The sequence below is a fragment of the Bombyx mandarina genome, chromosome 18 (assembly GCF_030267445.1).
Source record: "Bombyx mandarina strain Sakado chromosome 18, ASM3026744v2".
Lineage (NCBI taxonomy): Eukaryota > Metazoa > Arthropoda > Insecta > Lepidoptera > Bombycidae > Bombyx > Bombyx mandarina.
Window position 1 is genome coordinate 7,526,197 of NC_143224.1, and position 13,181 is coordinate 7,539,377.

Consider the following 13,181-nt stretch of genomic DNA (forward strand, 5'->3'; position numbering starts at 1 on the left):
CTACTACCGGATCGGAAATGTGACCCACTGAGAAGATCCGGCGAGAAACTCAGTGGGCTGTGTCTGTGGGTTAATTTACTCGCCGAGCGTTTCGTCGCAAGCGACGGGTTCGGTGAGAACGGTAACCGGACTCAACTTCGATCATCATTAGTTATTACTTGTTCTATTATTTACACGTCATCCGTCCGTATTAATAGATTTCTTATGTCATTTTCTTACGTCGTCGTTTTGATGGCCTAACCTTTTGGCCTTTGGGCAACGGAACGTCCAAAATCACACCAGGCATTTTATTTTTAGAGTCCTAGTGTTTGAGATGCATATATACATACATTCAAATATATAATTATTTATGTATGTTTATCTAACAATTTCTGGCTTCAATGATACAGGGAGTCTTACTTTGGGGTTAGATGTGCGTTTGCGACTTGTCCCGAATTATAACTTCTTACAAAGTATTTTTAAGAAGTATAATTTCTTACGTTCGTACGTAAATACAGGTAGGGTTTTTTGAAATAAATATATAACTATGGTGGTATCACGATACTAACCGGGAATACTCTTTAAAGTTGAGCACGTAGCACTTGTCTTCGATGCAAGCGACGGAGTTGGCGTCTCGGTGCTTCGAGGCGAACACCTCGTCCGGTGCGTCTTCCGGCTGCCGACCGAGCTTCGTGTGTTCCGGACGATAGTACCATACAAGGGACACCATCATCTCACCTAAACAAGTACAGTTTTGAATGTTATAATTTGTTGAAACGGTTGTAGCTGGATAGGTTAGTTCATACTCAATCTATTTATGTGGTTACGGGAGCCTTTAAAACATACCATTGCCAAGTGGAGACAAAAATAATCCCGCTAAAAATGTTGCGAAGCCACGGGTACAGCCGGTACGAATGAACATTCGAAATATCGGAAAGCGTGAGATTGAATAGAAAGCAATTTTAAAATAGTCCCATTAGTTGATTATCTTCTCATTCTCATTACACAATTCCAGTGGGTCCTGAATTATAGTTGACCATATTGAAATGCAGGTGTGTACACACATATCGCGTGTTTTATTCCCGATTTTTGTTATTAGAATAATTTGAAGCAATATTCAAGGAAGTTTTACATCTAACATCACGGATAGATTAATGGCAGAATTATGAATAAACTTATGAGTCAGAGGCGGGTACACAAAGCGAACTTATTGATGAGCTAATTAAATTGTAAATAGTTATTAACCGTCATCGGGATTTTCCCAGAGGCTGGCAACCCTGGCGACGAACGGCTGAGCTCTAGCGACGGAGGCTCGTAGCAGCACACAGTCTCCGCGCGCCACGCTGTCCCCGCTCTCGTGGGTCATGCGCGACCAGCACCGCGCCGTGCGGACTAGTCGCGAGTCGTTCTAAACCAAGTTACGTTTCGATTAATTCGAATCATTTTTTTATTTTTTAAATCAGATAATCTATCTAAATTCTTCTATGGATATAAACCCGACTGTGAATAGATACAGTTTGTCTTATTTATTTTTAGTCATCAAAAACTATAAGTTTCGTTTAAACGACCAATTTGGTTGTGGAATTAGCAATTATAATTTTGGGTAGGCTTTTATTTAACTCTATCTATTAAATTACATGTTTTGTATTATGTTTTAGGTAAATAGTAGTAACTTACGCTGACGTAGACTCTGGATATATAGTTTTCTCCGTCCCAATTCCAACCATTACTCCACCGTGGTGGCGCTCTGGGTCCGAAATCTAGTAATGTGAGGGGTGATCGTGGCCGTCTTCCTCGTCTTGAGCTTCCACAACCTCTTCTTCGGGCCTTCCCCCTAAATCCCACGCTGGGTGTCGGTGATGCACAAGCCTCCTCAATCACTAATGTGGCTTCATCGGTTTTTATCGCCGGTCTCTTCGATATTAGCAATTTAGCCACATTTTTCCCTTTTATCTTGTTTTTAGTTAGTTTGCATCGTTTCAACGCTGATCTATCCCGGCGTATTGATTCTGAACCTTTGCTCCCCTCTGAGTGTTCTGAATTTTCATCTATATTTTGAGATTCATCGATATTCACCTCATTTGAAACATTTGCTTCAAAATCGGTTGGTGCCTTTGATATAGGTATTTCTGAAACTGTGATTGCAGTTTCACTGTCACAAGTAACCATAGTTTTAATGGGTTCCGTTTCTTGACTAATTATTTCATCTTTTTCGATAATTTTCTCGCATTTGGAAGCATCTTTTTCTAGATAAATCGTTGGTTTTTCTTCAATAATTTCAGGCTTAACTTGCTTTTTAATTTCTGATTTTATCACTGATGATTCTAATACTGATTTTATGCTGTGAGTCACTCTGGAATCCACTGTCTCTAGTTTACAAGCATTTTTGAAAGCAAGTTTCTTTTCAATTAGTTGGGTTACAGCTGCGATTGTGTTGGGCCGTACTCCATTGACAGTATTTTCTAGGAGGTTATTGTTGATATTAGTTTTCTTGATATCGTTTTCTTTCTTATTTTGACTTATGTTTTCATTTGGGGATAAAAATAGTTCTGCAGGATCTAATTCTCCATCTGAAGTATATTTTTTGGCATCTAGCCTCTCGATGCTGTTTTTCCTAATCAGATTGTCAAGTATCTGAGCACTTTTTGTTTTCGGCTTAGTTACTTGAGTATCTTCAATGGTTGTAATACTTTTGGACCTTAAATCCTCATCTAAGTTTGTTTCTACAAGCATTTTTTTACTACTCAAGCCACTTGTTGACTTTACCCTCTTTCGTTTCAGGCTTTTCTTATCAGTGATAGGGGTTTTGGGGAGTTTCTTTGTGGTTTTCTTTTTTGGTTCTTTTGTTACAGTTTCTATCCTGCCTATATCAGTATGATCACCAGACACTTTCCTTCGTTTTTGTAATTTGACGTGTTCTCCAATTCCATTTGTTTTACATACGTCTTCAAGTTGAGAGTCTTTCATATCTATTTCAAGCTTTGGTCTAGAATACCTGCGTTTCACTGCCTTTGCTCCATCAGAAACTGTTGTGGAGTCCGTAATCAGGATACAGTTGTTGTGTTCTTTTAAGGCTTGTGCCTCAGGTTTGCGAGCTGATGCATATGTAGGCCCTTCATTTTCTTTTTTAACATCGACCAATGGTGTTGTTCTTTCATCTGAAGATGATAAATCAATTGGGCCACAAACTGGTGGGGAAATCTCCATTACGTCGTCGTCAGCATCGCTGGGTGTAGGCGTCGTAGTATTCTGCTGTTGTCGCGGTACTGATAGAAGTAGACCGGTATCATCTCCAGCTAGTGATCTCCTAGCCATGTCTTTGCCGAGCCGAGCTCGTCGAGGTGCAATCGGTGGAGGTTGCGGTGCGCATACACCAGCCGAACCTCGAGCTGGGGATGGAGGGCCGAGAGCTTCAGGGGGACCAGCGATTCTTAATTTATCACGAACATCGAGAAATTCTCGTTTCGGTGAGGCACCACCTATGGCCGGCAGTGGACATTGATGTGGAGCATCAGCTGCAGCTGGAGGTTCTGGTTCTAGTGGTGGATCCTGCACAGAAATAGATTGAGCGAGTAATTACGGATAGGATCACTTATATTTAACAAAAAAAAAGTATTTGGTCAATAATGGTTTACCTTTCCACTGCCGTGAGTGTCAGAGGCAGTATCAAGCGCGCACGCCCGCACCTTCGGTCGGAAGGCGCCCCCGGGCTGCACGAGGGCTGAGGGTAAGTCTGCTGGGCCGCTACCGGTTGGGGCTTTACCAGTAACGGGCCCAATAAGGACGTTTTTTGGACACGCGTTCAGTGGGCACGGGCATCTGTATTCTAAAAAATAAAATCTTCCTTATATTTTGTTATTTCTTAATTATATATTTTTGAAGATAACAATATTCGAAACTTACCAACGTATGGTATCCTTTGCGGTGAATGTTGATAGCATGGTGGCGTGCCATAATACTGTGACGGGGGATATGGCTCGCTGCCGACGCCTACCATCTGGAAACGTAATACAATTCTTAACAAGATCTTTGTGCCGCTTAACAAGAAACAATCGACAAACCATAGCGTAATAAAAGCTGCGGGACTTTCCAGACACATCTATTGTATTGGGTTTACATTTCATTTCAGGGAAATTGACGAACTATTAGTACTCATATGTATATGTACAAATAGACATTTCATTGTTACACAATCTAATCTGTTACCTGTGAAAGTAATGTTTAATATGAATGAAGAATGAAAATTTAAAATATTATTTACCTGTGCGTCTGGTTGTGGCGGCGGCATGTGATAAGGTGCGGGTGGTCGGTAATACCGTCCATAGCATAGATCCGGGTAGTACGGAGGACCATACTGCTGCAGCATCTACATTGATTACGTCATTAGTTTAATTGAATTGTTTTTTTTGTTTCAATTCATTATAGCGCTAAGAAAGTTTTGGCATTTCAAGAAATAAACGTTTCACATTCAATTGTAACAATCTAGGATTTTCACTAGGAAACGAAATCTAGACTCCAAATGCCTAATGTTTTTACAAAGTTAATGATCCTGATCAATTAATCCCTGAACTCATGTGTCCCAGATATAGTAGTAATTATGTAGTTCGTTTTATTAGTTTTTTAATTTGCTGCATGTGCTCGAGTTGCCGTTTGTGCGTTTGGGTAAAATAAACGATTTAAAAAATACGACAGGTTAATAGTATTAGACCGTGTATCGATTTCATTTAATGGATTATTTTTGTGGGCCGCGGCTTTGATTCACGGTCAGTGTCAGTATCTCTAAAACTAAGATATTTTTTATTCAGCTTCACGGCTATAGCCATAGCATAAGAGATCATCCTAATCTGGGGTTTTTGAATTTTGAATACTTGAATAGTTTAGCTGTAGCTTTAGCCCTCTGAGTTTCTCGCCGGATCTTCTCAGAGGGTCGCGTTTCCGATCCGTTGGTAGATTCTGCGAAGCACTGCTCTTGCTAGGGCCAGTATTAGCAACTTTCCGGTTTGAGCCCCGTAAGCTCATCTACACGTCAGAGTGAATCTGAAATAGCCTCTCAAGGCTATCAGCATAGGTAGAAGAAAAAAAAAAGTTCCTTTAATTTTGGACCTTTGGGTGTGCGTAGAAAGATGCAAAATAATTTCCCATTATCAAAACGTTATGTATTTAATGAATGATGCAAGTATCTATCGTCTTTAATTAAGTCAGAATGTGTCTGCAAAGCAAGCCCTCATTCCGGTTTAGCTATTCGATTTTCACAATCGATATGGGGATTAAACCTTTTAGATTAGTGGAGTTAAACATTATAATTACCGATGGATGCGGCGCGTGGTAATGTGGTGGTGGGTGGTATCTTGCGAGTGCCCGCTCTGCGTCTGCACTCGTCTCCTTGATAAGGGGACCGGCCGGCTGGTAGTATCCTGTAACAATAAACAAGGAAACAATTAAAACAAATGAAAAAGCGATCAAGATGTTAGGTCTCTCATATTATTAAAACGTTGATTGCGGGACCATTTTTTAAACTTAGACAGTGCATATGAGGTCTTTTCGAGATAAAATTGGACTTCTTTACAGTGCGCATGAGACCTGATCAGCCTTTTTTTATTGCTTAGATGGGTGGACGAGTTCAGAGTCCACCCGATGTTAAGTGGTTACTGGAGCTCATAGACATCTATGACGTAAATGCGCCACCCATCATGAGATATAAGTTCTAAGGTCTCAAATATAGTTACAACGACTGCTCCACCCTTCAAACTGAAACGCATTACTGCTTCACGGCAGAAATAGGCAGGGTGGTGGTATCTACCCGTGCGGACTCACAAGAGGTCCTACGACAAGATCCCAAAAGACCGTTTTTTTAATATGGCCCATGCCCATAGAAATCTGGGCTTAGTCGCTTCCCGTATCGAGCGAAAGAACACGGGTATTGTCGGTCGCATTACACGACAGTCGCATTTCAAATCACATAACGCAATGAACGTGTTAATAACAAGCAAATTAAATGAGATTTATTTTGGTATCCATTTATCCAATGTGCCCTTACTATTTCGCCAATTGCGTATAAATATAATTTAGTAATTTTATTCACACATTCACCCTTCACTATTAACAAGTCGGCTCTCCCCTTCTTTTTATTAAAATTCAAAATTATTACGTCTATCACTCTTTACGCCCGAATGAGCTTTTTGTAAGTCACTTATTTTCATTAGAATTATATAGCTATGGATGTGGTCGCCCATGGTTTTCCTACTGTCGATTGAATTTTACTTTTAGATCAACCGACACAAAATAAAACACGGTTTTTCTGGCCATCTCGATCAGTGACCACATCCGATTGTTTCTGTCGAATTACATTTAAGTATGAACAGTGCTTGAATTTGGTCGGCGTTGTCGATTACAAACAAGTTTGTTAGTAGATCATTTTAAGTTTCTAGTTTATCTGTATTAGAAACAAAATTAGTGTTGCGAGTTTTGAACATGAAATTGAAATCTATTCAGTTTGTGGGTTCTGCTTATTTCTGCCGCGGTCCAGTTTGAACCAACTCAGTCATGTATTAAAAAAGAGCCTACGGCTTTCAAGGTGAGTTGCAATGTCTTAGTGATGTCGTCACAGGGCTACCGTCCAACCGAGAAGTGTAATGCAAATATTTCGAAATGTAATGAACGGGGTTTATTTCATAATGTAATCGGTTAACTTTTGAATGTAAATATAATTAAAAAGTCAAGAATCTCATATACGTTACGGAATAATAAAAATAAAATTGAACCTCATTGTTATTCGCTAACGCGATAAACGAACGCAAAGTGAGCAACGAAACCTAAATAAAATCTTCGCCGCTTAGTTCGGTCGTGTACCGCGGGGCGCTAGTGAGGCGTTGCGCGCGTAAACATCTGAGAGGCGGTCCTAACTTGTAGTCGGATTATCTAGGCTGTCACTTAACGATGCCATTAAGTATTGCTTTATTAGCTTGGTACGTTGTTATTTTTTTGCGGTCGCAAGAATTTATATAACATTTAAAAGTCGTGTATGTACAAACTTATTGAATAAAATAAAGTAGATTAATTGTAAACATTATATTTTGAAAAAATTGCATCTTTGTTTTTTGGTACTTATTTTTTTTACCATACAGGTACTTCACCGATACGTCGTTGTCAAACCAATAGATTGTATGTGTACCTTTCACAGATTAACAATTTGACAATTACGATTAGTTCACTGATCAGATTAGCGAGCGGTTTTTATTCGATATTTCAGTTTTCATATATAATAATACTAAGTAGGTAGTTTAGTGTTAGTAATAATACTAATCAGATTACGCTTTTCTTTTGTTTAGTTTTGAGACCTGAAATAATAATGATTTCTGAAAATAGCCTAGATTGATATTATTTATTTCGATATAACAAAAATATTTATTATACAACATATTATTAGTTCGATATTTAAAAAAAACCTCAATTATCGTACAATGATAAGCTTAAGATCTCGAAATGAAGTCCAAGATTAAATACTGGATTAAATCAAACTCATTTACTGGCATGTATTAGCACTGTTTAAAATAGACTTAAATGATTAATACCATTAACGGAATTATCTAGAATCTTCATAAAAATAATACAAGGCAATAAAACGTCGGGCCCTTCATTAATTCATTCCGATCACAATCACGCCTGTAATAAGGCAGATATAAAAACAAACATGCGATATTAAAGAGCGGGATGGACTTATACGCATTCCAAGAAGTAGAAAGAGAGCAATGTCCACAGGATATAGGGCAGGTGTCTCCGTAAAGGGAAAAAGGTTTTTGCGGAGCACAAAATAAGAATTATAGAAGATTAAGTTATGGATATGTGAGAAACATGCGTTTGAAAACTTTGAAATGCAGATAAACATTTTAAACTACGGCATCTGATTATATAGGAATTATTGTTTCAAGTTTCTACATGAGAATTATTATTGCTTTCTTTAATGATTTTTTATTAACGTAAAAGGTTACAGGTACAAGTAAAGTATTTTTGCTGTACATTGAATTACATAAATTAAGGTTTTATTATATGAAAGTGATTTCGATCCGGCGGTAGATTCAGGGAAGCACTGCTCTTGCTAGGGCCAGTGTTAAAAAGTGCTTTCAGGTCCGCCGCGCGTAATTAGAATATCTGATTAGGCTACCAACGATTAGGTAGGAAAATAATAATTATATCTTATCTTCTTAGCATCGTACAGGTGTAACAGCATTATTTGGAAGCATGTTAACAATTATGATATTATTTTTGATAAAAAAATATACATAATATTTAAAGATTATTTACTTAAAGATTAGGTACCACCACCCTGCCTATTTCTGCCGTGAAGCAGTAATGCGTTTCGGTTTGATGGGTGAGGCAGCCGTTGTAACTATACTTGAGACCTTAGAACTTATATTTCAAGGTAGGTGGCGCATTTACGTTGTAGATGTCTATGGGCTCCAGTAACCACGTAACACCAGGTGGGCCGTGAGCTTATCCAATCATCTAAGCAAAAAAAAAAAAGATGTCTTTAATAAAATAAGCGAATGATTTAACTAGTTTTTATTTAAATGTTGATTGATTGGCTTTATTAAATAGTTATTTTATATTTATGAACTTCTTCCTTCATTAAATACTAATTTGACCAGTATCCCTATATAGTCAAACTCACGGACAGTTCTAGTATTTAATAAAGGAAAAAAGAAGTACAATGCACATGAAGGTAGTAAGTGAAGCGGTTCGCCTTGAGAACGCATCGGCAGTTGTACCATGAGGGGTCTATTTTCAAAGCTGTTCTTTTATTTATTTGTCTACCGTCTCGTTACAGTCGGCGAGGATTGTCATTGAAACATCGTTAATTTCTGTTGCATTATTATGAAGTATTTAATTTTACATTAATGAATGTTGTCTGGGCTTCTTGACGGAAAGCGTGTATTGAAGTTGTGTGAATTGTTTTATTTTGTTAATTTAGTGTTTTTTTTTAAAGTTCATTGATGTTACTGTAAATGGCGATTATTTTACTGAGAATTTATTTCATTAATCTCATTTCGCTCCATTTATTTAGAGTAATATGTATGTTTTTAATAATTGTAGATTGTAGAATTTTATACTGGCAACATTAGCATCGCAAGAAGCCAATTACCATACTGAAAAAAGATAATAATGTTACCTTTATTCTTAGCGTTTTTTTTTTATTCGTGGCGTTTATAAATAGATGGTTTTATGGTTGCCTCCTTTATAGATGTAAAAGTCAATTTAAAACGTAAAATAAATGTTTTGACGCGCAAATTAAAATGCGAGTGTTTTTCAGGCAATTTTTATTTACTTTTATGAGTTTGAAGTCGATGTAATCAGACAGTTTTTCTGCCCGATTCGAAACGAATTAGTTTAAGAATACTTTATGCGCGCCAAGAGGCCAGAGACAATAAAGTAGGTTTTATTACGTTTAGCTCATAAACACGAAAAATATTGTGTCCGTTAGTAAATTGATGTGTAAAGTACGTAGGTGGATAGAGCGCTTCCGTTCGTGTAGCGGTTGTGCGTTGCGAATATATATAAAAAAACACTTTGAGAACGACGTTTATAAATAGAATTACAGGAATTCGTACGATGATTCTGATTACAAAGAACGTTTACATATGCTATCAAGTGACTTTGATGGCGTCCACATCGGATTCAGTTTGACGGAATCAAAAAAAAAATACACGAAATATCTCAATTACAAAAATTATGTTCGATTGCGTCTTATTAAAAACTAGCTTTTGCCTGCGACTCCGTCCGCGTGGAATAATTACGTTGGCATAACGCTAAATTTTACCCCCCACTTCATTTACGTAGAAAGTGAAAATATTTTTGAATTATAGAATGTTAAGGAGCTATTTAAAGTCCTATTTTGAAATATTCTTTATTGGTGCTCCACTTGTATTGGTATTACTGTGATGTTATATAGCCTATAGCCTTCCTCAATAAATGGGTTATATAACATTGAAATAATTTTTCAAATCGGACCAGTAGTTCCTGAGATGAGTGCGTTCAAACAAACAAACTCTTCAGCTTTATAATATTAGTATAGATAAATCAGCGTTGGTGTCGCTATGATAGAAAAACAAAAAAAAACAGAAGTAAAATAAATGCGATTTAATAAGCCGGTTTAATCGTTTAACAAACACGGGCCTCACACGGCCCGGCTGCGACCGGTTACGAGTAGCCGTTCAATTAGCGACACGGACCCGGCAATTAGGTTCGCCGCACATTGCACCGCAAAAAGCGCAACCGGAACGTTTCTCGTTCCGCGATCATCGTTCTCCACGAACCACGGACATACGACAATTAAGCAACGATAGAAATCTAATGTAGATCTATTGGAGTTTTTAATCATAACTAGTTGGTCCCGCAGTCTATAATTAATTGAAATTATAAGTTTGTACATTATTATGGTTCTATTGTCAAAGACTATTTATTATACTTCTATAATCACAGATTTCGCCAAGACTACACTTTAGACAAATATTAATAAAGACAAACAATATTTATTCTATTGTCAATTTGACCACAGACATTAAGCAATAAGAAAAGTTTGACATTAAACAAATAGTATGCATGCGTGTGTGCGTCAAATACATTCTAGTGTGTGTAATGTTTTCTTTATTGATTTAATGTATCTTTTATGCCTTATTTAAAAAAAATATTAGCATTGTGCACTCCTTCTCTATATTCTCTATAAGTGTGGGAAATTTCATACTCCTGCGTCCGCGCAATTTTCGTAAAAAGGGATACAAAGTTTTTGCTTCACGTATTAATATATAGATTATACTGGTGTAGTAGGTAAATATTTATACCGGGGTCCCTAAGCCTGCTCCTAGTGTTATTTTTTATTATTATTATTGCTTAGGTGGGTGAACGAGCTCACAGCCCACCTGGTGTTAAGTGGTTATTGGAGCCCATAGACATCTACCACGTAAATGCGCCACCCAGCTTGAGATATAAGTTCTAAAGTCTCAGTATGGTTACAACGGTTGCCCCACCCTTCAAACCGAAACGCATTACTGCTTCACGGCAGAAAGAGGCGGGGTGGTGGTACCTACCCATGCGGACTCACAAGAGGTCCTACCACCAGTAAGAAAGAAGAACGCGTCTAATGCAAGAGTTAATGGATTCGATGGATCCGTAAGGACGTGTCTATTGCGTAGACGGTGACTGGCTTCTGCGTGGGCAGGATTCAGGGAATAGTCAGCGGCGGCAACGATAAGGCGATTATCATGACGAGTATGTTAGTTAATATACGTACGTTGAAATAAGCGTAGTGAATTCTGTTATAAAAGAGCTATTATATTAGTATCCCGTTTTCTGAATAAAGCCACGTTTCTAAACTAATATAGTACAGTATTAACAACATACCGGTTCGAACTACAATACATCGACCGTTATTTTTAGTCGATTTTTTTGCTGTTGCTTTCACTTGACCGACAGTCGTGAAGGGTATGTAAAATTCAATTTTTACAGTTACATATAATAATAACATCGTTCTATATTCTCTTGTGAAACGCGACTTCAATTATTACGGCACTTCATGAATGTGAGTGTAAATTAAAATAAAATACATTCGTATCGATGCTTCAATTAAGTATCGAGATATTTACACGAACTAAGTTCGTCGAATACCTAAAATAACCGGAATTACTTAGCTGTTTGTTTTTGATGTGATAATATTAAATTATCGAGCGAGTTTCCTATCTTTCCGAATATTCGAACTAACATTAAATACCGCAAGATCCCTGAAATTATTTTTATAATGTTATCCTTGAAATTGTGAAGAAGCTTTAACGATTTCGCTTAGTGCACTCGGTATTTGGAGTGTTTGTGCCTAGATCAAAGACACATTCATTCGATTCGCTCCAATTAAACATTTGTTATTCGATTCTCTACGATTTTTATATCTTTCGTTATCTGCATTACAATTTATGGTGACTTTAAAATGTAATAAACGCGTCTTAATAGTATATGATTCAGTGATGATTTAAAAAGTGATTCTCTTGTAATTGACATTTTTCACTTACCGGTGGTAGGACCTCTTGTGAGTCCGCGCGGATGGGTACCACCACCCTGCCTATTTCTGCCGTGAAGCAGTAATGCGTTTCGGTTTGAAGGGTGGGACAGTCGTTGTAACTATATTTGAGACCTTAGAACTTATATATCAAGGTGGGTGGCGAATTTACGTTGTGGATGTCTCTCCAGTAACCACTTAACATCAGGTGGGCTCTGAGCACGTCGACCAAACTAAGCAATAAAAAAAATCTTTAAAAATCTTCGCTTTCATTCCTATGAACATAAATAAAGAATAATAGAATACCATTTGCATGTTAGCCTACTGTATTGTTTTCTGTATGCTAACGTAGGTAAGGTATAATTATAAATATGTTAAAGTGATACGTTCAGCTCAAGAAATAGAATAGAATGATATTCTATGCGAAAAAAAAGAAAAAAAAACAAATCTGCAGTTGACGTTATTCGAATTTCGTATATTATCTATGGTTTAAAAACGAAACTTCTTTATTTGAATTTTGGAATATCTAAAAAAGAATATTAGAAGTATCATCGTAGACAGAAATGAAACAGTATATTATACAACAACCAGAAGCTTTAGTAAGGAAAGCACGAACTGTAATTTACCGAACGCAGATTCGTAACGGTTTCTTTGTGCGCCAGTACAGCTGGACCACCGGGTTTGATAGACGATGATAGCATGCCTAACATGTTAATTCGTTTGTATAATTGATTTTTCATCTTAATTTTTTTGTTAAGAAGATAACTGAGGATATTGATTCCGTCATTGGATCCGTTTATTATAATATAAAAACTTTATAACGACATTCATTGCGTAACTACTTGTGTATAAAGCTTTCGTATTTTCAGATTGTTATTCATAATAATGGAGGACTGAATCGAATTAACGGACGCGGATAATCTGTCAAATTACATTTTCAATGTAAATAATCTATGGTTAGGTTAGCAAAAATCTTGATTACAATTTTGATATATTTAAGTAAATATTGAATTTTTGTTTGCTGTTTTTGTGATTCTTTTGTTTTTATTTTTTGTTAAAATTTATGTTTCGTTGTTGTCGACGCTACCGTTTAACATAAGGGGTGCTTGTACTAACTTCTAATGTTATAAATGCCGAGGAGGTTCATATATTTTTATATTTC

At 37.0% G+C, this 13,181-nt stretch overlaps 1 protein-coding gene across 5 annotated transcripts in view; it reads right to left on the reverse strand.

The window, feature by feature from the left end:
* The window catches only part of LOC114249107 (Histone gene-specific Epigenetic Repressor in late S phase), a 245,520-nt gene that overhangs the window by 3,959 nt on the left and 228,380 nt on the right, over positions 1-13,181 (reverse strand). For 3 of the 5 annotated variants that reach the window (XM_089734853.1, XM_089734851.1, XM_089734852.1), the window contains 7 exons: positions 5,287-5,393; positions 4,241-4,345; positions 3,883-3,976; positions 3,615-3,805; positions 1,657-3,528; positions 1,225-1,387; positions 549-717 (listed from right to left, as the gene is read on the reverse strand). In XM_089734853.1, the coding sequence (XP_089590979.1) occupies positions 549-717; positions 1,225-1,387; positions 1,657-3,528; positions 3,615-3,805; positions 3,883-3,976; positions 4,241-4,345; positions 5,287-5,393 (2,701 nt within the window). The remainder of the gene's footprint in view (positions 1-548; positions 718-1,224; positions 1,388-1,656; positions 3,529-3,614; positions 3,806-3,882; positions 3,977-4,240; positions 4,346-5,286; positions 5,394-13,181) is intronic. The other 2 variants (XM_089734855.1, XM_089734854.1) reach the window with 1 other exon arrangement.